General features: G+C 37.1%; 2 protein-coding genes and 1 long non-coding RNA gene across 5 annotated transcripts in view; 1 reads left to right on the top strand and 2 right to left on the bottom strand.

Annotated features, from left to right (window-relative positions):
- The window catches only part of DHX36 (DEAH-box helicase 36), a 50,512-nt gene extending 38,640 nt beyond the window's left edge, over positions 1 to 11,872 (bottom strand). The window contains exons 1-3 of the mRNA XM_019440020.2: positions 11,547 to 11,872; positions 3,953 to 4,077; positions 2,978 to 3,209 (exon numbers count right to left, since the gene is read on the bottom strand). Of these exons, the coding sequence (XP_019295565.2) occupies positions 2,978 to 3,209; positions 3,953 to 4,077; positions 11,547 to 11,807 (618 nt within the window). The 5' untranslated portion in view covers positions 11,808 to 11,872. The remainder of the gene's footprint in view (positions 1 to 2,977; positions 3,210 to 3,952; positions 4,078 to 11,546) is intronic.
- A 101-nt stretch (positions 11,873 to 11,973) lies between these two features.
- Positions 11,974 to 27,566, top strand: part of LOC109261488 (uncharacterized) — a 353,953-nt gene continuing 338,360 nt past the window's right edge. For 2 of the 3 annotated variants that reach the window (XR_008422552.1, XR_002077404.2), the window contains exons 1-3: positions 11,974 to 12,097; positions 12,450 to 12,548; positions 13,025 to 13,118. This is a non-coding gene — a long non-coding RNA (uncharacterized LOC109261488). The remainder of the gene's footprint in view (positions 12,098 to 12,449; positions 12,549 to 13,024; positions 13,119 to 27,566) is intronic. The other variant, XR_002077410.2, reaches the window with a different exon arrangement.
- GPR149 (G protein-coupled receptor 149) overlaps positions 24,356 to 27,566 on the bottom strand; it is a 68,788-nt gene continuing 65,577 nt past the window's right edge. Inside the window, exon 4 of the mRNA XM_019440028.2 lies at positions 24,356 to 26,276. Coding sequence (XP_019295573.1) covers positions 25,701 to 26,276 — 576 coding nt within the window. The 3' untranslated portion in view covers positions 24,356 to 25,700. The remainder of the gene's footprint in view (positions 26,277 to 27,566) is intronic.

Below are 27,566 nucleotides of genomic sequence, written 5' to 3'. Positions count from 1 at the left end.
AAAAAGTAGCAGTTTCTGACACATATAAACTACTTAATTTTTGGTGAATTGCAACTGAAACACCCAAGAAGAAATGATTAACTCCTGTATCTTTTATTTGATGATGTCTTTGCAATTCTGAAAACCTACACTACATGAAAATGACATACACTTAAGAGTATTATGGTTTACAATGACCTAGGTACATTATAACATGAAAAAACAAACCATAGCTTTAATAAACTTCCTTTATTGAAAAGAAAAAAAAAAGCAGTAAAATTAGAACCATCCCAGGTAATCCAGTATATTATCGCCATTTTTCAAAAATTTTTATTTCTTGAAATATTGCCCTCATCTTTTGCCTACTTGATTTGTCAAAATAGGAGAATAAAAAAAATCCCCCACTATTTTTTTTATTGTGATGTAATTGACATACAACATTATAATAGTTTCAGGTGTATAACATGATTCAGTATCTTCTTGTACTATGAAATGATTACCACAGTTAAGTCTAGTTAACATCCATCATCACACATATTTACAATTTTTTTCTTTATAACAAGAACTTTTAAGCTCTTAGCAACTTTCAAATATACAGGGTAGCATTACTAACTATACGCTATATATTATATACTAGCATTATAATATATACAACACATTGTTTATATATTAGCATTATATATGTATACATATATATATTAGCATTATTAACTATGCTATATATGCCTGCTTGGTTATGGTCAGTCAGGTAATTCTCAGTACCATAAAAAACAAGGCAATGTGATGACTTGAATGAATTCTAGCAATTTGAAACAAGTTGCCACACTTTTGTTGGTAATTTTTTATTATAATACATTATTTAAAACCATTTAATGATTTCTAGAAGTACTTCATGTACTTCAATGTAACCATCTCAATATATAAATATATAGAAGCTCTCCCATTAAATTTGAAACTAGCATTAACCACATTTGCTTTCTAAATATGTAAATGCTGAAGACAATTACAACCCAATATTCTTTATCAAGACAGACAACCCTTCTATTTCCTAATTTCTGGCTGTAACCCTGAGATATGAGACAATGAAGGTTATAAGCTGCTTGAAGACAGGAAATGTCTTATTAGTCTTCAGAAAACACAGCACAATGACAAACATGTACAAAATGGAAAATTAATATTTATTAAATAAATTATAACAATGGCATATTACCAAAAAGGATTAAAAAGTTGAGCTCTTAAGCACATCTAACTTTTATTTTATTTTTTATTTTATTTATTTTGAGAGAGCAAGAGCACAAGCAGAGAAAGGGCAAAGGAGAGGGAGACAAGAGAATCCCAAACAGGTTCCACATAACCTAGGGCTTGATGGCACAACTGTGAGATCATGACCTGAGCTGAAAAGAAGAGTCAGGGGCTCAACCAACTGAGCCACCCAGGCACCCAACACATCTGAATTTTAGACTGGATTCTGTTACTAGCTGTGCAACTGTAGATAGGTCACTTAACCTAAGATTTTTTTCCCCCTCTCCATCACAAATATGCAGAATTTCTTACACAGGGTTGTTGGGAGGTTTAAATGATGTAGTACATGTGAAGTGTTTGTAAGTGTCTAGCCAATAGGAAGGATGTTTTACACATTTGTTCTCCTAACTTCCTTACTGGATCACTCACACATTTTTAATATTTGAGTCTGTCCTCCAAACAAAGCAGAGAGACAGGAGCTAAATCTCCTTCTTTCTAAGGCTATAAAAGAAGCTCTGCTCTCAACCACAATAATCTGAAATGATTAAACTTGAAGTCTCCTGTCCTGGAATCACATTTTCACTACATAGGCATCAAAAAATTACACAATTCCCCTCTGGACAACCTTACTGTTTTTTGTTTTTTTAATTTTTTCATTTTTGAGAGACAGAGACAAAGCATGAGCAGGGGAGGGGCAGACAGAGAGGGAGACACAGAATCTGAAGCAGGTTCCAGGCTCTGAATTCTCAGCACAGAGACCGACACGGGGCTCAAACTCACAGACCTGCGATCATGACATGACCTGAGCTGAAGTTGGACACTTAACTGACTGAGCCACCCTGGTGCCCCGCTTTTTTTTTAAATTTTTTTAAGTTTATTTATTTTGAGAGGGACAAAGACAGCATGAGCAGGGGAGGGGCAGAGAAAGTGGGAGAGAAAGAATCCCAAGTAGGCTCTGTGCTGTCAGTGCAGTGCCCAATGCAGGGCTCAAACTCATGAAACTGAGATCATGAGTGAGCTAAAACCGAGAGTCAGACACTTAACTGACTGAGCAGTCCAGGTGCCCCTTTACCTCAACTGTTCTAATCAGGATATCCAACCTGATCAACGACAGTCAATGGATCCTTTCTTTCCTATGGGACAGGTGATATTCTGCCTTTCTCACAAAGAGTAATACATATTTGCATATTAAAGATGCGGCCCTCAGAATTTCCTCATTTTCTCTTAAAAGAAATACACGCGAACATTTTATTATATCTATCTCTACAATATCCACAAAGTGTAAATTTTATGTTTTAACAGGAAGGGACCTAAAAATATCTTGCCTACCATAGAAAGAACATACTGAAAAACTCAGAATTTCTGTTCTTGTCACAGTCTTATCTTTAAAATGCTGGTGAACATATGCACATCATAACTTTGGGATATTTAATTTTATCATCTGTAAAAGGAAGGAGTTGGATTAAATGGTCTAGAAACCTTACAATTCTAACCACCTTGTCTCTTACGACATCTCACAAAACTGTCCAAGAAAGGTTAAACTAATTTCTTCTCCTCACTATGTAAGCTGCTGTAGGTTATATGCAATTCCACTCCCAATGCTTTTCTCTGGTATAAGAGAAAGAATCCCCACAGAGAACAGTCTATAGAAATACCACTGATCTATACCACGTAGCTACTTCTAAACGTAAATATATTTTTATCAAGTGTGAGAAGAAATGACAAAAAACTTTTTCCACATCTTGCTTTCCATTACCTGCATTTCAATATACCGAGGGTCACTTTTTTTCTTTTGTAAATCTTCCAATAGTTGTTGGTCTAAGGTTACATCAGGTTCATTTTCTTGCAAGAGATACTCAGAATCTCTGTCAATATATTTGTCCCTGATTCTAAATGTCCTCTTTTCTTGATTTATCAATTTCTTTTCCTGGTCCTCAAGTTTTTTCTCTGAGTTTGGTTTGCTTTCAGCAGGAGCTTCAGTCCCGTAACTATTTTGACAAAATAAAAAAATGATAAAAGGTTAAATGAAGAGCTGCTAGAGCCCTGAAACAAAACAATATGCTATTTATTTTAAAATCACCAGCTATTATTCTTTCTTAGCTCAATTAGGAAAATACTTAGATTTTTATAATGAATTCAAAGTGTTCCTCCGTGTAAATAGATATTACAAGTTATTCCTTGTGTAGCTAAAAAAATTAAAATTCACATAAGTCATCCCTCCATTGCAATGACTTACCGTATTTTTCTGATTTGTCTAAGCTTCATTTCACAACTTCTATTTTCTTCCTGCCACCATTTCTGAGTGCTTATAAATGGGATGCTACATTATACAGTCCCAGAAAAACCTCTCTTAATTTTTCCTCTAAATGGTACAGCCCCTGTAATCATCCTAAAATAGCAACAATTTAACTTCTTACAGATTTCTCCCAGAATTTTGGAAATACAAAGATGGTGAAAAGGAAAACAATAAACAATAACTTAATAATGATCACATATCCAAATAGACTATTCCTACCATTTAGCTTTCTGTGGAATGAATGTGCCATCTGGATTTTTTTCAATCTACCACCAAATAGAGTCAGTCTATATAAGAAAAAGGCTTACTTCAAGGTTAAATTTCACTTATTGAAGAGTCTAAAGAGGTTATTTTTATTATCTTTTTTCCCCCTAGCCAATGCTATGAAAGAAGTGTTACTCAGTCCATTCTTTAAAAGAATGTGTTTTGCTTTACCCGTGATCTTCAGGAGCAAACCAGGATATCTGTGCTTCCGAATCTTTATCATTCTTAGCTTGGACTGAATGCAGCAGCTGCACAATTTGTTCTTCTCGACGTTCATCCATGTGTACTACAGCTCTCTATTTTGTGCAAAGCAAACAGTATCCTTATCAACACTAGAAAGCATGTACAAAATCATCTGATAACTAAAACAAAAGAGCAGATATATATATCCAACATTCATATGAAACTTAAAATTGCCCTACCAGGTGCTCTAGTCCAATTTCACTTCATAGACCTAATGTTAATATTTTTGTATATATCCTTTTTCTGCTATATATACCTATAAAATTAGCTGCAATATAACTGGCAAAGAAAGTACATTTACATCCCTTACTAAAACTTCGGTTCCTTTTTCTTCTACCCTCTCACATACTGATTATTATAAATTTTTCTGTCTGAAATTTTCAAAGATACTCACAATTAAAGTTACTAAAACACAAATGTTTGGTTTAAAAAAAAAAGCTAATTGAAAACTGGAAATAATATTTGGTGGCAATGAGCACTTTAAAGTTCTTACAGTAAAAAGATGAATACATTAGGAAGAAGGCTGAGCTCAGAGGAAATAAATAAAATTGATCAACATTCATGAAGATGATGCTCCAATATGGTGATGATGTAGCTGCTTCAGAAGAGAATTAAACAAACAATACCAGACAGGATAGGAATTACACTGTACACAGTAAGAACAAGAACTTTTACAACTGTTCTTTTATAATTGTACATTGTAACTAGTTGAATTTAAACAGAGTAGTTAAGAGAGGGTAGATTTTTCCTCAAGTGTGCAGACAGGAAAGACGACCAAGATATTAAATGAAAAAAAAAAAACAGTCGTAGAAAATATATGCAGCACAATCTTATTTTCATTATTATTAATACTGAAATAGATTATTCACTTTATATTCTACATTTTTGCAGTATGTCTTCCAGCTGTATTATTATTATATTTTTTTAAATGTTTATTCACTTCTGAGAGACAGAGAAACAGAGCACTAGCAGGGGAGGGGAGACAGAATCCAAAGCAGACTCCAGACTCTGACCTGTTAGCACAGAGCCCAAGACGGGGCTCAAACCCACGAACCGTGAGATCATAACCTGAGCCAAAGTCGGACACTTAACTCACTGAGCCACCCAGGCGCCCCCAGATGTATTTCTGACACACAGTAGATGCTGCAGAGAAGTTTGCCAAAAGGATGATGGCTGAATCTATTTTTTGCAATGAGTGTGCATGACTTTTGTGTTAAATCCATTTTTCTCTTTAAAGAAATACACAAAAAGAATACAAGCAGATCTCTGGGAAATTCCAGAAGACTTCTGCAACTTAACTGAAAAGTTTACTAAAACAATCATTATGCTTATACAATTAACAAGTCCAAACTCTGGCTGATAGGAAAGCCATAAGGAAGCACAGGTTAGAGCAAAATCTGTTTATTGACAGGTACTAAAGCCCATCATTTTTTTTTAACTATACAGCATGAAAATCTCATTAAAATGGTTTATATATCAGACTAATGTATCTCTTCATAGTATAGGGTGTGTAGTCTCCACCAAGACTAGGAGCTTGTACCTGGTTTCTCCTAGACTGCTCTATGCATCTTTTTTACCTGTGATGATTTTAATCTGTAAAGATCTGCTGTAAAAAACCCCAAAACATTGCATATGTCAGCTCTTCAGAGTTCTGCAATTCCTTCTAGTAAATTACGGAACCTGAGTGGTCTTGGGAACACCCAACACAGAGTTTCATTATTGGAACATTTCTGCCCTATACTTTGAATTCTGTAATGTCCTCAGCACATGTTAACATTTATTGCTTTGTATACCTACATGAAATGGTCATCGAGTTTTTTCTTGGCAGTTAGAAACTACAAGACATTTTAATGATTAAAGACTACTCTAGGAAGGAACCCCAAGACATAAAGTCATTATCAAGCAAAGTTTCCTTAATTTTTCCCAACACCTCAACCACCCAAAGGCACTGTTTCTTCTGCTCACTTTCAAAATGGGACAGATTAAGCACTTCTCTGAAGAATGATTTATTTCCAATTGAAAGTCACAGAATAACATTTCTTCAACCAAACAAAACCTTATATTTTGAAGTTTTTTTTTTATCTCTACTAGCAGAACAAAAGTTCTTCTCACCTTGCTGTATGAGTTTTAGATATTCACAAAAAAGGCAGGATGACTGAAAAATGAAAAGCCCCTGAAAACATAATTTATACTTTTTTTTTTTTTTTTTTTAATGTTTACCTATTTTTGAGAGAGAGACAAAGTACAAGCGGGGGAAGGGATGGAGAAAGAGGGAGAGACAGAATCCAAAGCAGGCTCCATCCTCTGAGTCATTCAGGGCAGAGCCTGATGCAGGACTCAAACCCATCAACTGTGAGATAATGACCTGAGCCAAAGTGGGATGTTTAACTGACTGAGCCACTCAGGTGCGCCCAATAATTTATACTTTTTAATAAAAACACAACTTATACCTCCTATAAATTGTTTTTCACAAGGTTCTCCCACAATGAGGCTCCAGAGGCTATGGGCAGTGGAGATTTTAGGAGTGCCAAAATTCCAAACACGGATCTAACCTTTTTTTTTGGTAGGTTACCTCCTCCTAATCTTCTACCAGTGGTATCACCCTTCACTCTACCTCGCCCCTCAAGCATGGAGAATCTCAATCATGTTTTGGGTGTCATGACTATTTTATTTTATCATGGCATTTAATTTTTTTTATTGTTTTCCCCTTTTTTGGACAACCTCAAATATCCTTGCTTTTAGTCATAAATTCCTGGCAAAGAAGATCCACAGTGACATCCAGCAAATTGTCTACGTTTATTAGCTTCTAATTGTGTGCAACTATTTTAAACCATTACCACCTTCCTGTTCACCCTCAACATTTCACAAAGAAAACAAAAACAAATGGAAAAGTCCTCAACTGATTACCACTGAACCCAAGTCCACCTGTATCAGAATCTATCCTTTGTTCTCTTCCTTCCTGTTAATGGAATTGGGAGGCCATTTTCCTGCTTAAGGTTGATCTCTCCACTAAACTCTGCAGTCCAATTCCTTTCACCTCCTCAGGGCTAATCCTTCTATTGAGATTTACATTCCTTTCCTAAATCTCTCTCTGGTAGTCATTAGCCTACTGATCAATATTCTGGTTTGCCTCTTTCCAGGTATATGGTAGAAGTACATTTTCCCACCCATGACGTAAGCATGACCATGTGACTTACTGGCCAGAGAAATGTAAACAGGAGTCTCTTAAGAATCAGGGCACTTTACTGTATTCCCTCCAGCCGCCACCAAAACCAGCTACTTTTCAGATGGGTGGAGCTCTGTGAACCATTCTCATAAGGAGAACTCTCAACCTAACTCCCAATGGTCCAGTAATTTGAGTAGAAAAACAACCTTTGTTGTTATAGCTCCCTATGATTTGGAGGCTGTTTACTACTGCAGCATAATTTAATCTACCTGATAAACGTTTCCTCTCCACTGACTCCCTACCATCAGTACATGAACAGGAATAGAGTCAAATTTCTTTACCTTAAAAAGAAAAAACGTTTATTTATTTATTTTGTGAGACAGAGAAAGAGTGTGTGCACATCAGGAGTGGGGGCAGACAAGAGAGGGAGGGAGAGAATCCCAAGCAGGCTCCACACTGTCTGTTTGGAGCCGGACTGGGTCTCAGGAGCCATGAGATCATGATCTGAGAGGAAATCAGAGTTGGTCACTTAACAGACTGAGCCACCTAGGCCTCCCAAATCTCTTCTACAACACAAAATCCTCTTTTGAATCCACCCAACCCTATCAGATACTGCCCTATTTTTCTTTCTCCTCTTCACAGTAAAACTGATTGAAAAGTTCTCCATTTCTTCACCTCTCCTTCACTAGTCAGTCCCCTGCAATCTGGCTTTTACCTCCACCACTCCACAGAAAGGGCTCTCATTAAAGTTGCCAAGGACCTTGTTGCTAAATCCAATAGACATTCTGAGTTCTTACCTTACTTGACATCTCTGTAGCATTTGCCACTATTTGATTACTTTCCTTTTTTCATACACCCTTTACTGCCTTCACCACTGCTCCTGGATTCCAAAACAACATCCACCTTATTTTCCTCTTCTCTGGCTGTTCCTTCCTAGATAAGAATCTATGAAACTTCTCTTACTGCAACCCTTAAATTTTTTTACTCTACACTGAACCCTAGTGATCTCCAAACTAGCAACACTGACACCATTTGGGATTCTGTCAGGAAAATAGAATCTCTCACTCCACCCTCGTCCCACATTTTAAAAAGGTGCCAAGACTTTCAAGTCTGAAAAACAATGATCTATAGAATTTAGGCCTGCACCCACTTGTCTTCTCCATTCACTATCCATAGGACCTACTATCCATAGGACCACGAACTGCCAATCTAGATTTCTCTAGGCATCAGATCCACAGGGCCTCCTACCTCCCTGAAATCCTCACTTTTATGCCCTACAACATCAAACTCAGGGTCCTTAAACTGAGTCTATCTTCCTCCATCAAGCCTGTTTCTTATATAGTCATAAACATGCCATTTATTAATACATACTTGCTTTACCCTTCCCTCCCAGATAAAATCACTTTTGAATCTCCTAAATTGCTTTAATCTGTCCACTTTCTTCCATCCATCTTCATGTCCTAATTTAAGCTATCATTTCTCACCTTAATTACTGCAAAGGCTACTTAACTGGTCTCCCTGTCCCAGAACTGCCTCTTTTCAGTTCATTCTCTATACTGGTATGAAAATGAATTTAAACACATACTCAATAATTTATTTTGTTTCAAGTGCTTTAATGGCTTACAGGAGTTCCTAGGGGAAAGTCAATGAATTTCAAGGCGCTGCTTATTTTTCTAGTACCAGGCTTTTCAGATCGTTGCTTATAAAATTAAAGAATCATTATCAGTATCAATTAAAAAAAAAGAGCAAAAAAGATACCAACACCACACTCAGAGCAATGTACGGATAATTATCATTTTATGAAACTTTTTGTTCAGTTATACATACCTGTACACTAGGCTGCAAATTAACATGTATTTCTTCCTGTGGGAAACTGTCAACACGTTTGAAAGCCACTGCTCTGCCTTCATCTCACCACACTCCAACACCCATGCTCTTATTCTTTCAGTTCCTTGAACATGTTCCTCTTGACCTCTAAGTTGTGGCACGTGCTGCTGCCTCTGCCTGAGAATCCCTTTCCAAATCCCCCAATTCCAAACATACACACTTCGCTATCTTCCAAGTTTCACATTAAGAGTTATTTCCTCTGGAAAATCTACAATCTTCCTAGTCTGAGTTAGATGATAATCCACATTCTCCTTTTAATATTTTAACATTGTAAACTATCCCTGTAACAGCCCCTTACACCACAATTTCTTTAAGGTAGGGCCTACACCCTATTAATACAGTGCTTAAGATAGTGTCTCAAACATATCAATCATTAATTTAAAAAAATGAGAATTGAAAGAAAAAGAGCACATTGCTAGAATGTGGTAACTTTGTAAACATAGGGATTACCTAAAAATTAAAAGTTAGGGAAATTGGGAAGCAATCATATATGGCTGAAGGTGGTCAAAAAAAAAAAAAAAAAGGTAGGATGAGCCAATCATTGGATCATTGAAAAATGGTCCTATTGAGATAGAGAAGACGGAGATGCATTTTAGAGAGAATGGTAGAAGAATCGTAATACAAAGCAAAAATAGAAGTATATTTACAAAAGCTACAATTACATCAGATTGGGAACATGGGCTCAGAGAGTTAAGTACACAGAGGGAAACCTAGTAGTATATTGAAGCTATATTGCCAAGATTCCTGTAAAACATGTTAGAATGCAACTGAAATATATTCAACTTAGACAGATGTGACCTGGCTTCCAATCCCAAATTGTGAGCTAGAGAATGAGGCAATCTACTTTTTGCTTTTGAAAGTACTGTGAGTGGTTCTACAAAGGACAGACTCAGTGGAGAGCAGGGGTGGGAGCCAGAAGACTAGTTAGGAGGCCAAGAACACTGAACAAAATAGTGGCTTGATCTATGGTAACTGCTGTGGAGACAAGTCGTTGCATTTGGGATATATTATAAAAAGAGCAGGCAGATTTGCTGAAATCAAAGAGAAATATTAAAGATAAATCCTGTTTGGGAGTTGCAAGTGAATAAATGGTAGTAACATTTACTAAAATGAAGGTTTGGGAAGGGGTAGAAATCCAGAATTCCATTCAGAATGATCCATAACACAACTAGCTTCAGGTGGAAATAATGAGCAATTTTTCCTGATTAATTTTTTCATCTGTTCGCATATTTTCCCAACCAATATCATATTTCTCAGTATCATATTTCTTTAGATTCCCCAGGGCAACAGCCATAATGTGAGCTAAATAAAACTTGATAAAGAGTAACTTTTCTAGTTACTGTGCACATCCTTTTATAGCAATCAGCCAATTATCCTTGCAATGTCAAGATGACTTAGATGTGCTCCCCTTCATTTAAAAAAAAAAAGTCTTCTCAATGAACAAGTTAATTTTGGGCTGACAAACATGTACGTATATATATATTTTTTAAAGAGAAGGTGATAAGGTGTGAAGATAAATGGATAGTGCCAAAAAATCATTTTGATGAAAATGACACGGATAAAAGAAAAATAAAGAAATGGAATAATTTAAAAGCAGAAGCCTAAATGAGAACTTAATTACATAATTCAGTACCTAACATGAAAGGTGCTTTTAATGAAGTTACTAAAAAGTTGTTCTCAGGCTTATAGTAAGAAAGCTTCTGTTTAATTAAAAACAAACAAACAAACAAAAAAAAAAACTAAACTAAAATAAGCCACTCAGCGAACTTTAATGCTTTCCTTACTACAGATCTTCAAGCTACAAACCGAATGGGCCGGGCAATCACCAACGCTAAGAGACTAATCTCTTGAAACGTCTCCTATTTCTAGGATCCCACGTTTCCTTCTCAAAGAGGAGCTGCTACTCATCAGAAACCTCCCCAGCCCAACATAAAAACAGAAAACCTGGGTTTGTGGCTATTTTTTAATGCTAAATATGAAAGCTAGGCTATTCTTCTGAGCGATCTACATTCAAAATAGTACTTGACAGCTTTTATTCCGCGCAAACTTGTATGAATCAAGAAGACCGCTATTTTCGAACTCTTTGGGCAAAGAACTTAAATAAATGACCAAAATTTTCCTAAGGGAAAGGGTGGCCAGGGATACTAACACAGTGATACCCCAATGAAGTTAACTTCGGATAGGACGTGAACTTAACATTTGTTTTGTTCACAGTTCTCACGTCCTTAAAGCAAAATATACATCCAGCCTGAACAAATCCTAACTGCTCCAGGTCAGATGAGCATGGCTAATGTTAAACTACATAATATCCGCTACCGGAAGTTGTAGCATAATACCTTTGCACACTTGATTTTCATTTCACACAGCACATGCATGAGTCAAGGAACAAAAAACGAAAAGGTTAGGGGCGGCGGAAGGGAAAAAGCCTGTCCTGCCTCATCCCTCTCCACTATCGAGTTTCAGATTTACCTCCTGCCTCTCCGCTTCCTTGTTCTTCTGACCCTGTTTCTTCGCGTACCACAAGCCAATTTCGCGGCCTTTCAGGTGCCCGGGATGTCGGCCTCGGCCGCCTCGACCACCTCCTCCTCCGCCGCCGCCGCCGCCGCCTCCAGAGCCTCGGTTCCCTCCATGGCCCCCTCCATGGCCCCCTCCATAGCTTCCCCCGTGGCCCCCGCCGGAGCTGCGGGGCCCGCCATCGCGGCCCCAGCTATGATGGTAGTCATAGCTCATTGTCCCAGCAGACTAGAACTCGTGAGAACCTGCAACCGCTAGAAATGGCGTCCGGGCCCGGAAGCTAGTGCACGTCCACTTCCGTTTTGCTTCCGGCGCCCAGCGCGAGAGGGAGGGCTATTGGAGCGTCACAAGTAGCTGTTTCCGGTGACGTCAGGGAGGACGACATCTGTTATCAGGAAGTTGGCTCAGGTGAAGTCTTCTTTGGTGTGCCCGCAGTCCTCTATTTTTGTACCTCTGGAAGGAGAGGGAGCAAAAGGCTCGCGGGTTTCCTTACCTACACCAAACATGTGAGGAAATAGGTTTTACTTTCTACTTTCTTATTTCCCATGATTAAATCCGGAATTTGCGTCCAATTAGGCCGTGGATAGTAAACATCTGTTGACACAGTAAAAGAACCTGTGGATCGATGCGTTTTCTCCTGAAAGTCTTGAAAGAAATGAAATGAGTTCATATTTTGGGTTTTTTGGTAGCTACATCTTGAAAACAGCCTGACACCAGTTTGAAATACATAAATATAAAACTGCCCCTGCCTTTCTTAAAGGATTGTCATTATTTACTGCCTTTATCCAATAGGGTGCAGGGGACACTAGGTTCACTAGGGGACATCCAGTTCATTTACATATTTTCACTGATTTAAAGGTGCTAGGGATACTCACTGAACACGACAAGTGTGGCACCATCTTTCATTTGCTTACCGTCTTGAGAAGATAAAGGCAAAAGAAATGGTTGTGCAGTGAGGTAAGAAAGGAAAATGCTGTATGCTTTGAAGGGGTCCAGAATACACCTCTGTGGCATAAAAATTACTTTGAGCAGAGGCATTCAATTCCTGAAATCTTGGAACTTCCTAAAAGCAGAGCCTCCCAGAAGGATTCAAAAGAACTCAATTGTCATAAACCCCTTCCCCTGGGAGAGGAACTGACAAGATGGACTTATCACTGGAGACTAGAAGTCAGCATTCCAATGTTAAACAGGCTAAGCAGGCATTGCCACAAAACTGTTATATATCCCATCTATTTCGTAAGAGCCCATTTTTCCTTCCTAGAAGTATTTTCCCATGAGTGCCTTTCTCCTCCTCCTCTTCTCCTATTAAGATGGTGTATAAGCCATCTGTTCTACCCATCTGTTGAAACACATTTTTGTATGAAGTCCCATGGGTATGTGATTAAATTTGTCTCTTTCCTTGTTAATCTGTCTTTTGTCATTTTAATTTGCAGGCCTCTGAGAAATAAACCTAAGAGAGTAAAGGAAAAGATTTTTCTTCCCAACAGCCATAGATGTTACTGCAAAATAACTTAATTTTGGAGTCAGGTAAGTCCTTTTTAAAGCACTAGAGGTTAAGCAGTGACTTTTGAGATAAATAGACTTTAGCCAGACTAATGAGGAAGGGGAGAGATTATTCCAGGTGGAGGAAACAATGTGTATGAGGGGAAATGATAAAATTGGAGACTGAGAAATATTGGAGACTGAGAAAACTCTACACTGAAATTTAAAGACTGTTGGAGAAGACCAAGGAGGTAGAAAGGAGCATAAGCATGGAGGAACTTATATACCACATAGAGAACAACAGTAAACTTTAGGTAGGAGACTGATTATTTTGGGCTGTTTTGAATAGAAAGGAATGGAGGAGGCAAAAGTGAATATAGAGAGGCTAGTTAACAGGCTGTGGTTTAGTGGAGGCAAGATGGAACATGGGAAGGACTGGGATCAAGAGTTATTTGGAGATAAATATGTCAGATTTGCTGATTCACTTGATATGGATAATTAGAGGAAGTGGTCAGATAACCCCTGAGTTTACGATTTGAATGACTACCAAATAAGAAGGTACCATATCTTGGGATGAAGAACACTAGATGAGGAGGATTTTTTTTTGGACTTGAGGGAGGGTTGAGTTAATGTGTCTAAATAATACATGTGGAGTTTGAGGAGCCTATGAAACATACAAATACAGATGTCTAGAAAGTGGTTGACTACATGAGTTAAAAGCACAGAGAGAGCGGACGGAGACACATTTTGGTAGTCCATAGCAAATATGATTAAAACTATTGAATAGTTCCAATAAATGTATTGAAATTCATTGGGCATACCTATATGACAAGTATGTGAATTGTTCAGTAGGTAAGATTGAGTAGGCATATTGGGGATGGTCGCGGCAAAATTTGAAGGAGATAGTGTGGGTTGTTAGGTGAGAAAGTGTTATGAATTGAATGTGTCTCCTCAAAGTTTATATGTTGAAGCTCTAACCCCCAGTGTAGCTGTTTGGAGATGGTGCCTCTAAGGAAAGAAATTAAATGAGTTCATGGAGTTGGGGCTCTAATCTGATAGGATTAGTGTCCTTATAAGAAAAGATACCAGAGAGCTTATCCTTTCTTTCCTCAGAAGAAAAGTATGTGTGGACAAAGAGGCTATATAGAAGCCAGGAAGGGTGCTCTCACCAGAGAACAAATCTGCTGGCACCTTGATCTTGGGCTTCCCAGCCTCCAGAACTGTGAGAAATAAATTTCTGTTGTTTAAGCCAGAATAATACCATAAATAAGTGGTACTTAATTATTTAAACATGGTATTTACTTATTAAACCAATAAAGTGTTTTTTTTTTAAGTTTTTATTTATTTATTTTAAGAGTGAGAGAGAGAGAGCATGCATGGGGGGTGGGGGGTGGGTGTCGTGGAGAGAGAGGGAGAGAAAGAGAATCCCAAGCAGGCTCTGCACTGTCAGCACAGAGCCCGATGCACAGCTCGAACTCATGAGCTGTGAGATCACAACCTGAGCTGAAGCCAAGAGTTAGAGGCTTAACTGACTGAGCTTCCCAGATGCCCTTAAAGTGGTTTAATACCACTGAAACCTGGGGTATTTATTAAGGCAGCCTGAACAGAGACTAAGTGGAAAAGAGAACTAGTGTTTATTTGTTGCTTAGCATTTGCTGGGTATTGGGCCAGGCAATTCACATTTATGGTCTGCAGAATGTGACCCTCATAGATGTCCACATCCTAATCCCTAAAACCTGTGAATATGTTAAACTACATGGCCAAGGGAAATTAAGGTTGCTAATCAGCTGACCTTAAAATGGGGACATTATCCTAGGTTATCTGGATGAGCTCTGTGTAATGGAATGTAGGCAGCATCTAGAGCTGGAAAAGGAAATGGATTCTCCCTTAGAGCCTCCAGAAAGGAATACACCTTGCCACACCCTAAATTTTAACCTAGTGAGGATCTTATCAAAAGTCTGTGCCACAGAATTATAAATTTGTGTTAATTAAGACTCCAACTTTGTGGCAATTTGTTATGGCAGCAATAGGAAAGTAATATGATATTCCATATTTCATACAATCCTTATGAAAACCCCAGAGACAGAGGTAGTGTGATCTCTATTTCCTGATAAATTCTATTATTTTCCTTCACCTCGTGTTTGTTGATCCTAAGCAGAATCTTAGTTATAAATTTAAAATTACCATGTTTTCCTGACTTCTTCAGCATGAAGTAGTATGGTATTGCTTTAGGCTATTGCTTTAGACATACACTTTAGAACAAATGGGAAGAAAAGTATCAGTTGGTACTTTTTTTTTTCCTGCTTTGGTTGGAACCAATAAGAATTCTTAGGTTACCTAATGCCAGAAAACAAAAGGAATGACTGACTCATAACTGCCATTGTTACTTTTGCTGATGCCTTGCTTTGTGCTGTGCTCTGGGAATGCTCAAAGATGTCTTTCTTAAATGTAATCTCCACTAATCATGGGCTGGGCACAGAATGCAAAACTATTGCATTCACACGCATGGCATTTGGTATCTAACTCCCACAGGCATGGACCTCCCAGTCCAGTGACTCCCAAGATGGCAGCTAGGGTGAACCACATAAGACCACACCATTATGGGAAACTACCAGTTTTCCCGATCTCAGGAAATCTCTCATTCTCCATTTTCTTTACCTCAACCATGTGAAACAACTCTAGCATAATTTTTCATGGGTCTAATATTCATGAGGGACTGGATGGGAATTTTGTTTAGTGTTCCCCTTGGAAAATGGAATCCTTAATGGACTCTGACCTCTTCTTGGTGGTGGGGAGAGGGGACATGCTGATAAGAGTAGTCTTAGATCTGTAAAGATCTGACTGTTTTGGGGTGGAGGTAGGGAGACATGGAGAAAATGTTTCCTTCTTATATCAGGAAAAATACTGGAAAATTATCAAACAACTCAATAGAACATCTTGTCACATAAAATTTGGGGGCTCAAATTGGGAAATTTGAGTTACATTGAAGGTGAATTTGTGGAGAACACTTCGTCATAATAATGGTCGTAGTAAAATCACAAATTTACTTAAAATACAATTCAGATGGACAAAGAAAATGTAGAGTTTCTTCTTCTTCTTCTTCTTCTTCTTCTTCTTCTTCTTCTTCTTCTTCTTCATCATCATCATCATCATCATCATCATCATCTATTTTTATTGATCTAATGTCTAAATTCCCTCCCTGCCAGGCAACAGTAGTGGAAACATCTTAAAATTGCCAGTTAACTTTCCTTGTTTCAGGTAATTATGAAATTCTTCTGTTAGACCTTCTTCTCTCTTTCTCTCCACTCTCATGGGATGACTTACTAGGGTCTGGAATCACTTGAAGGCCCCTTCATTGAAAGAGATGCCCATTGATCCTGGGTTTTGCCAGGAACCATAGCTGGCTGTGGGCTGGAACTCCACAATAACCTCTCCATCTGGTTTCTCTGTGTGGCCTAGTTTCAGCCTCCTCATAGTGTGGCAGTTCCAAGAGCAACTGACACAGGACAAGGTGTGTCACATGACATTTTTAGTAACTAGCCTTGGAAGTCACATAGCAACTAGTTACTAGTTGAGATAGTTACAGATGTGGACTTAAGTTTAAGGCTTCACCACGGTAGGGGAGGTCAGACTATAAGAGGAGCATGTAGGATGGGAAATACTGTGTTCACTTTTGGAAGATACAGCTGCTGTAAGTGCTGACTCAGGCCCTCTGGAAACCATGTTGCACCAGTGTTTTGACAGTTTTACAGACTTCTCACATTGCAACACAGACACAGACACTCTCCATATGGCAACTAGACGTAGGAAAAAGGATGGTAGTACTGTAAGTAACATTTATTGATTGCTTATTATATGTCAGGTACTATGAGTAGGCATATTTTCTATTTTATTACAGTTAGGGCAAGAATCTCAACATACTGAAGGACTAAAAAGAATGAGACCTCTCCAAGGAAAGGATACCACTGTCACAGATATATTTCATGAAAAATAATACAGTCTTATGAAAGTTAGAAAAAACTAGGTGTCTGCAGCATTATTTATCCCTGCTTGCTTTATAAACCTTCCATTTTTAATCACTGAAACCTCATTTATCTGTTTATCAAAGGTGCTTTTGAAATACTGAATCAACATATTTTCAGTCCTCTCTTCTGTAACTCATGTTCCTCAGTAGACATTTCACAATTATAACTCCAGAGAGGGGAGAGTGTGAAGTCTGCTTTAGGCAGGAGAATATGTAAGAGAATATGGGGGAGTGGGGGCGGGAGGGGAAGATGTGTTTGAATTTTGACCTCCCTTCCTTATCTCAGCTTTTACCACATTTCCTGCTTGTAGCTCTGAAAGAAAAACATATTTGGAATTTTTTTTACATGTCTGTTATAGTTTTTAGCATATCCAATGTTTGTGCTAAAGGGAAGAGTTAATTACTGAATCCCTGTATTCTCCTGGAATTCTGGGAGATTTTACTTTTTCATTACCTCAAGTTGATCTGTCCTCCTTTATGCCAGTTTTGTCGGTTCCTATCACAGCTTCCTTGTTTCTCTTACCTTTGGGGAATCTTTTAGACAAATTAGGATTTTCTCCTGATCTTCATTCTAAAATTGGTAGACACTGAGGTCTTTTGATCTAAGAATACCAAACCTGTGTTCTACCCAGATCCACCCATTTATTCTTCTCGAATAAAGGAGAGAATTGTATCTTCATCATAGTAGGATTTCCATATAATGTAGAGAAGCTTCAGATCCTTAACCTTCACTTAGTATTTTCAAATTTTGTATATAATGGTATGGCTAAGAGATTTTAAAGATAATCTTATCTGCCTGGCTCTCCTCATCTCTAATCTTTCTATTATCCACTCGAGAATAACTGAGCTCTAGAGAGTTTAAGCATAGATGAAACACTGGTGGAGTCAGAGTTAGAGTTGGAGATTGAAACTAAGCTTTCTGATTCCTAGCCCAGTGCTCTTTCCACTGTACAGCCAAGATAGTTACACACTCTGAAAGGTTATAGATTGTGGACATGTCAGAGTCTCTATGGAAAAGAGGTAGCAATCTTAAAATGGTAATTCAGGGGAAATTTGTACATTAACATATTATATGTATATAGGTGCAAAAAAATCTTTTAAGAGACTATAAAATATATCAGTAAGCTGGAGTTAGTAGCTGCAGAGATGTTCTTATCTCTAGGCCCAAGTGTATGAAGAAAGAGAGCAGGTACTGGCATCCTGAAAGAAAGTGGCATAGAATCAGCTTTCTACAAGAAGCAGTGACTGTTGATAAAGGGGAAGATCCAGTCCAAAGTGGTTTTTCAGAGAAAGAGAGGAATAAATACCCTGACCTCACTCTCTTCCTTGTCTCTGATTTCTTGATGGAAGTCCCCATTGACCAAACCCAATGGGAAACAGAGATCATTTGCTTCTGTCTGTTGGTATGGTTGGTGCAGGTCAGTGTCTTGGTGCAGAGGGTAGAATGGAGAAGGGTAGAGGAATTTGCAGGAGAAAAGTTAACATAAGTAATGCTTTGGTCCAGAGCATATTTTGGTGCTTTTAGTTGCAATGAACTGTAAATATTTCAATAAGGGCTGAGATCCATCAGAGAATTTCCTGTCCCTTTATTCTCCGTGAAATGCAGATAGTGTCTGCGTTCAGCCTACCCTTTGAATTTCATTGACCGAACAACTTAGTGGCTCCAGAAGGCACTGCTTTCTTTGTGATTTGGGGCATTTTACCGTTAGCTGTGGGAGTGGAGGTGTTCTCACCCTTATGCTAAGCTTCTGAAGACATGACATACTTGTTCTTCTATTATTATCTTCTTTCAGGGTAGGTCTTGATGATGTCCAATCATAATTTTCTTTTTTCACTCAAAATACTGAACGATAATTTTTTTATTCTAATAGAAGTTTATAAAGCAAGTAGAAGGTACTTTTAGCAGGAAATTGGTAGACATTACCTATTCCCTTTTTAATTAGTATAGGTTACCTATGTTTTGGGGGAAAAACACCTAGATTAGGTATAACTTGCTTCACAACTATAGTGTGATTGGATAACTTATTGTCCAATTCTGTGAGAGTTAAAGAGGACACTATTAATTGTTATGCCAGGAAAACAATTGTAAACTGGGACTATCCCATGCAAACCAGATGTTTTGTCATTGTAGCTATGAATTACTGCCATTGTCTGCTAATTCTATGTGCTTCTCATAAAAAGAAACAAAAAATGGATTTTAGTATTCATGTTAAACATCTTCTTGAATGTTTTGCATAACATATTTTCCCTTGAAAACTACATAATCTAATTCAATTAGTGGATTTTTCGCTGCCCAATGTAAGCAGACAATCTGGGAATTTAGGGAAAAATGTTTTGAATGAGTACTAAGAAAACAAATTTTAACTTTTTTTCTGTATAAAAAATAATAGAAATACAAACTCTTAAACTTAAGCAAGTAGCTATGTATCTTCACTACAAGAACCAACTGACCATGGATTTATCCAAACCCTAATATTTTTTGACCTTCACATTTTAAAGCTTCTGGGGATTGCATTTCTGCTAAGTGGTGGAGACTAAAATTTGCTCCTGAGGTATTTTTTTTCTTTTTTTGTGGAAAAATTACTCAGTGAGACTATGCTTATGTAAAGGTACAGATTGTCCTCTGTAATAAACTGTTTCAAAATAATGTGACCCCAGGAACCTAAACCATTCTTTGTAATATTGCAGAAGATTGTCATTGTGGTCATTTTGTATTTGGGTTTTGATTGCCCAGTGCCAGCAAGTTCCTGCTCATTCTCAAGAAGAACATGTGATTTTGTATTTGTGTATGTGTTCTTTGTGGATTTTGAAGTTGAAATCCCAAGACTGTAGGAAAGACATACAAATATGATTTTTTTTTTTTGTATCTTGAGGTGGAGAAGAAATCACATGCACAAATTGATCTATGTTTGTAGCAGTATAGTCTGTTCTAGAATCAAGACCAGATAACTCAAACCCTGGAAGATGTGCCATTCTTGGATTGTGGTATGCATCTGCATCTCGTGACACGAGGGATGGGGCACTATTTACATTCTAATAGTGTGGTGTATTAGTGGTGTTAGTGCTTAGTGGGGTCATAGCATGTGTCAGAGACTGGATAGCTAGCTGTTTAACAAATTTAGGTTTCTTCTTCCTCTGCACAGATAGGTCTATTTCTTAACCTCCTTTGATGTTAGGAATGTCTGTATACCCAGAGGTCTCCAGTGTAGCAGAAGCTGCAGTGATTGAGGTGCTGTTTTTCCAGGCCATCCCTGGAACAGTACTTGCTGGATCCTCTCTGCCCTTTGCCCTTATGCCAGCTTAATATGGATGAGGATAATGATAATAAAAATGAAAGAGTGGAACTACAAGATGGAAAGAGCCTAGATCCCTGAACCATACCTTAGAAGAGAAAGTCTCAACTACTTTTAACTGCTTTTAAAAGCTTTTAACTGCTGCTGCTTTTCTTCAACTCTTTCAAGTCTCTCTTTTTTTTAATGTTTATCCATTTTTGAGAGAGAGAGCATGAGTGGGGGAGCAGCAGAGAGAGAGGGGGACAGAAGTTCCGAAACATGCTCCACGCTGACAGCAGTGAACCTGATGCGGGGCTCGAATTCACGAGCCGTGAGATTATGACCTGAGCTGAAGTTGGATGCTGAACTGACTGAGCCTCCTAGGCACCCCTGTCTTCCAGATCTTGTGCAAATTCCTCTTTCTAGCAGACACTAAATCTGAAACTTGCCAGCAAAAGAGACTGGAAAATGTAGTTTTCAGGCTTCTAGCCTCTGTGATATGTGGAGGACATTAGAAACATTGGGATATTCCAAGGTATTAACAGAAAATAGATGCCAGAGGTAATTTTTTACCTCAAATTACAGGCTCCATAGAAAAACATTTAAGAAATGTAAGTGGAGAATCTGGGTGGCTCAGTCAATTGAGCGTCCAACTCTTGATTTTGGCTCAGGTCATGATCCTAGGGTCATGGTATCAAGCCCTGCATCAGCTCAGCATGGAGCCTGCTTGGGATTCTCTCTGCTCCCTCTGCCCCTCTCCCCAGCTCACATGTGCGCTCTTTCTCTAAAATAAATAAATGAAAAAAAAATTTTTTAAAGAAATGTGTAACTTAGGTAGTTACCAAGGAAATCTTCCTACTTATTGAATCAGAATACAATACCATCACCATCGCTATTGCTACCACCCTAATTCTAGCAAATATCTCTAACCCAGACTATTAAAATAACCTCCTGTTTGTTCTGTAATCGTATTTGTACTTGTATCGTCTTTTCCCCTTGACGATAGCAGACAGTGGTCATTTGTGATTTTGTAATCAAATGTGTCATTTCTTTGCTCAGAACCTTCCGATCACTTCCCACCTCATTTAGAAAAAGATTCAAAGTCCATACCTGGTCTGCAAGGCATTAATGGTCTGCCTCTCTGTGCTTTTATTTGTCTTTATTTCCAACTACTTTTTCTCTCACTCTTCTGCATTCACATTGACCTCCTGGATGGTTTCATAAAATACCAAAGGCATACTCCTACTTCTGGAAACTTGATGCTCCCTGGGATAGAACTATGATTTCCCTAGATACACAGCATGTTTCATCACTTTATTTAACTCTCTGATGAAATAGTATGTTATCAGTGAAGTGTTTCCTAACTAAAGTATTTGAAAAAACACTCCTTCCATCACTGTCCCTTTATTTTCATTTTTTTTCTCATCATTTTTACCTCTGGTACCTACTTTCTATCAATACATTTAGCATTACCTGATATCTATCTATCTCTATCTATCTATCTATCTATCTATCTATCTATCTATCTATCTATCTTGTTTGTCTGGGTGCCTTGGAGCAGCCAAATAGTAACAGTGTGATTCAGAGTAGGGGTTTTGGCTCATTCCTTATCAGCTTGACTTCCTGAGGAGCTGGAAATTAGTCATGTGAGCTGTCTACCATGCTTTACCCTACCCCTACCATGATGGAGCCCCAGTAAAGACTCTGGATGCCAGGATTCAAATGAGCTTTCCTTGTTGGCAGTATTCCCTATATGTTATCATACGCTGATGCTGAAAGTAATGCTATCTATGACTCCATGGGGAGAGGATAACAGAAGCTTCACATTTAGACTTTTCCTGGACTTTGCTATATGTGATTCTTCTCTTGGCTGATTTTAATCTGTATCCTTTCCCTGAAATGAACTGTAACTGTGAGAATACAGCTTTCTGTGAATTCTGTGGGTTGCAGTTAATTATTGAAACTGATAGTGGTTTTGGGATACCCTAAATTTGCATTTGGAGTCAGAAGTGAGGGAAGTCTTATGTAGACTGTGTTCTCTAAATTTGCAATTGGTTCAAACTCATACAAATGTACATATATGTGTGAGTGTGTATGTGTGCGTTGTTTTTGTTCAGTCATAGTCCTAAGTACCTAGAACAATTTCTAGCATATAGCAGGCATTCTATATGCTATAATGATATAATGTTACAATAAATGAATGAAAGTAACTTAATAGAATAAATAAGAAACTAAGAGAAAATCTGTTTATGAAAACCAATACTAAAAACCACGTTGAGAAAAGCTTTGAAACAATGCATAACCAAATGGTTTTTTATTACATTCTGAGTAATACTGTGATGGTCACTGTCTTCAAAATGGTTGCCTCTGTCAGTCACAACTCTTGGAACTCTTTGGGATTATATGTGGGTTTATATTAACTGGGAGTCTTAGAGATATGTATTTACAGTTTGTAGGAGTCACCACCAGATGGTGATATTTTTATTAGATAATAAGTAGTTTTTGAATTCAGATTCATGAATTTATAGAGAAAAGAAATAAACTATATGAAATATTGAATTTATTAATAATAACAGTATAACAGAGTAAGCTATTTAAATATAGCACAAGATATCTAAAAGGGTATTTCCTATACCAGAAATACATTTTTGCAGTCATAATCACTTAAAATTTTTTTTTAACATTTATTTATTTTTGTGAGAGAGGGAGACAGAGTGCAAGCAGGGGAGGGGAGAGAGAGAGGGAGACACAGAATCCAAAGTAGGCTCCAGATTCTGAGCTGTCAGCACAGAACCTGACTTGGGGCTGGAGCTCGGGAGCCATGAGATCATGGCCTGGGCTGTAGTCGGATGCCCAACCAACTGAGCCACCCAGGCGCCCCATGCAATCATAATTGTTTTAAAGAGTAGGTAGAGTTTATACTGATATAGTTTAACCTTACTCTTTCTTTCTTTCGTTCGTTTTTTTACAGTATAATTTATTGTCAAGTTGGCTAACATACAGTGTATACAGTGTGCTCTTGGTTTGGGAGGAGATATTCCTGCGTAGGCACAGCCCATTGTATTGACTAAAGTGTCAATACAGCACAACTTTTACATGCGTCTAGTGTACAGTTAATTCAGCAGCTAAGGGCAATTAAATGGGAATATTGTAGGTTTTTTGTTTTTGTTTTTGTTTGTGTTGTTTTGTTTTGCCAGTTCTCCTAGCATAGGCCCAAGTCTAGTGAAAAGAAAATAGAACACAGGAGGAAAGCACAGTATTACTGTTTTCCAATCCAGTTCTGGTGCTCTTTAAATATTGATTTCCATTGTCTTCTCCTATGCATTAAAGAACTGTGCCAGCTAGAAAGGATTTATTTGTATTTAAATCTTTATTTTTTTTAAGTTTTATTGTGATTCTGTTTCTAATTTCCTTTCTGACAGAAATTGTACTCGAAAGCAACAAAATCATCTTTCTTTTTCATAAAATTATACACCTAAATTTAATGTATCAAAACTTACCTTTTACAAAGCATTATTAGAATATTCGGTTCAACTTTACTTTTATAACAGGCATTTAATGCCATAAATTTATAATATTTGATTGATCTGGCCATTTGTCATTATGGTGCAATAGCCTTCAATTTTAGGGTTATAAAAAGGCTCTTAAAATAAAATATATTTATATAAATAAATAAATAAATAAATAAATAAATAAATAAAATACATTTGTAATGATAATATATTTGAATTTGAATTTATGTGTTATACATTATTTGAGGCTTGTTTTACAAACATTACTAGTTGCATTACATTTGGTTCCCAAATTTAGAAGATGAGATGCTGAGAGATTACATGAGAGATAAAGTCCACTGAGAGAATTATTTTGAAAATGACTTCTTGATGGCCAAAAAAAAAAAAAAGTCTTCTGGAGATGAAATGTCTGAAAGTCCATTTCAAATAATTTAGAATTCTGATTCAATATAAAATAGAAACCAAAATAAATCATTAAAAGAATAATTCACTCAGTCTGTAGTAAATAAGATATGTAAGATGTGTTGCACAGTTAAATACCATGTAAAATGTCAACTCAATAACTTTGGAAAATAAACACTGAAGTAATACATTTAATGTATGTTTGAAGAAAGATCAGAATAAACCATTTTTAAGAAACAAATTAGTCTATAGTTTTTGAGATATACATTACTAATAATTGGACAAGGTGATTCCTACATTTTTGCAATGTAACACATTTTAAAATTAATCTTGAAATGTATATCTTACACTCATTTAATAATATATATTGAATTTTCTTGAGATACACATCTTTGAGAAAAAAACCAAAAAGTACCTAAACTTAGGACAAGATTTGTACTAAAATTTTCTATACTTTAAGAATAGCTAAGAAAGTTTGCCAAATCTGCAGCTTTAGAAACATACAGTTTTACTTTTTACTTAGTGGATTTTCCTCTGCTTTACCTGGAAGTTTGTTAATCTAGTTGAGCATCCCTCACGGAACTTAATCTGGCAGTGTTTTTCCCCAATTTCCATTAAAATAAAACAATTCTAGAATGATGATGTGTACATATACAACCTTTTCCAATAATATTTTAGTTATGGACTACTAATTCCGCTTATAACACACAACATTTTGTTTCAAGGGCAGTCTTGACATAGTAGAAAGATGAAAGGAAAATACATTTTAGAAAGGAAGAAAAACATTTAGTAAGCAATTCATATTTTATGGAAATGAAGGAAACAACTATTTACAGATTATGGACATGCATGTTTCAAAGATGGAAGCTAGCTAGTTTGCCATTTTACATGAGAATATATTTTCTAGACATCAGTGTAAAGCTAAAGCAGTTAACTGTAATGAGCTTCTTTTGCTAGGCACATGTAGGCAAGTCTCTTCAAATACAACTCAGAATTTTGCTACATTTCTTCCATTCCCAAAATATCTTTTACCCTTTGCAGTAAAGTCTAGTATTACGTGTTGAAACATGAGAATTGGAATAATATATTTATTGAATTTATACAACTTTCTGTTTACTCTGAAGATGACAAATAGGCAAAAACGTTAGTATATGAGGCTGATATTTGATCTAGAAAACAGCCTAGGAATCAGATAAACAAACCTTTAAATACCACAGTGTGTGATCTACAGGTAATACATCAAAAGCACTTAAGTGTTTACACTAGTTCTAGCTGCTCCTCCTAAAAACAATTAACTACTAAATCTGTAATGCTTATGTAAACCAACAGGTTATAAAGGAAATCAAATAGCCTCAGAACAAAAGCGTTAAGTAGTTTGAACTTGCAGATTCATTCTTGCCTTTATTATACCAAATGATCACAAGTTACCCTTGCCTTCTTCCTCTCTTTTTCTGTAAGCTTTATTTAACAACTGGATTTCCTCCTGGTAGCCTTCCTTCTCTTGATGCTGCCTTTTACTGTTCTGCCTGTGTGCTTCAACAGTGTCCGGAATGGAGATGTTGATATCACCATCAGGATTACTCGTAGGTAAAAAGAGAGAGTATGACGCTGTTTCCCCTAAATCACAAGAAACGAATCTGTTTTCTTTCCGCGAGTAGCGTAGGGATGGAGATCTGACCTGTGTAGAGGACTGGCTGATGTTGCTAATGATTGACACGGTATCCAAGGCTTCTTCGTTATCACAAATTTCAAGAACTTCCAAGTGTATTTTCACACTGGTGTCCGCAAATGTGGAGGGAGAATCTTCTGAGTTTGGTTCATGGCCAACACTTTTGGATCGATAGACTTCTATTTTCTTAGAGGCTGGGGTTATCTTTTGTCCTTCAGCACTTACCTCATAGGTAGAAAGAGATAGGGTTTTCCCTGTAGGTGCTTGGAGAGACACAGTCCCCTGGAATGCACACAAGGGAATGGCAAGGGCACCACCAGAACGCTGGGAACAAAAACAAAATTGTTACTATTGAAACCTAGTTTCTGAAATTAGGCCATTTAAAAATTTACTTTATTCATTAAAATGGTAAAGTTTTTTGTTTTTTCTATTTCAGACCCATTTCCCTAGAAACCTTTATAGATATGGGATTTAAATTCTATTAAACCACTATAGTTTAGTTTCTCCTAGGTCAAATATAACACCTAAATGAGGACAGCCAGGAACCTTTCTTTGAAGGTAAAGAACATAATTCCACAGTTTAAGGCAAAATTTGTGTTTTGATGGGGGCAGCGGTAGGTGTTTCCAAAAGCAGAATTTGGGCATAAAATTGAATGCAAATTTACAATCTGGAATTGCTTTTGTATTTTTTGTTACATTAAAAAGTTTGCATAGGTTGAAAGAAATGTAGACTGTAATATTCAAAATGTACTTTTTGTTTTTCCTGTTTAGTATGTCAGAGAGAATGATAATTGTGAAACTATGATTCAGAGGTAGTATAAAGTATATTTCAGCTGTTAGTTTTGAGTACACAGAAGAGGAACCAAATGTCTCCAGAACTGTGCTACCCTGTGCTCACTTTTCCATAGAGAAATCACAGTCATTAAAGTATATCCAATAATAGAGAACTCCCCCACATCTCTGCAAAAACTTTCCTGCAAGTTAGAACCTTTTATATTATATTTAAAACTTTGTATGTTAAGATTTTTTAAAATTTGTGCTCACCACTGAAAAGTGCTTAAGAAGTGAAAAAAAAAAAAGACTAAATCTTAAAATAGTCTGTATTTTATATTATTGATTCATGCCTTCATGCTTCCAATTGACTTGTTTTCTTTTTTGATTACATGTTAATCTCAGAAGAAGGTAGTAATATGCCAAACTTCTAAAGCAATTGTTCTCAAAGCTAGGTCCCCAGACCAGTGTCAATATTACCTGATAACTTGTAAGAAATGCAAATTTTTGAGCCCTACCTCAGATCTATGAAATTAACCAACCAGCCTTTTAGGTGATTCTGTTGCATAGTAAGGTTTGAGATCCCTAACTAAAGAAATGTTAGAGTCCAGAAAAAAAGGGGGAAGGAAGATGGTTAACAGACACTTTTATACTTGTGCCGACCACCTAAAAAGCCTAGAGTTACTAACTGGATTGGCTTAAATGTGTCTTTACTGGGGAATTGGCGTGAAGGCTCATGGTATTTTGCCAATTTAGGATGATCAACTTTCCTATTTGCCTGCAACTATGCCAGTTTTAGCACTGAAATTCTTGCATTTTAGGAACCCTCTCAGTTCCAGGAAA

Source organism: Panthera pardus, unplaced genomic scaffold (genome assembly GCF_024362965.1).
Source record: "Panthera pardus isolate Hobbes unplaced genomic scaffold, ASM2436296v1 HiC_scaffold_16, whole genome shotgun sequence".
NCBI classification, from domain to species: Eukaryota; Metazoa; Chordata; class Mammalia; order Carnivora; family Felidae; genus Panthera; species Panthera pardus.
Note: the sequence above shows the minus strand (reverse complement) of the source record. Positions and strands in the feature narration are given on the sequence as shown.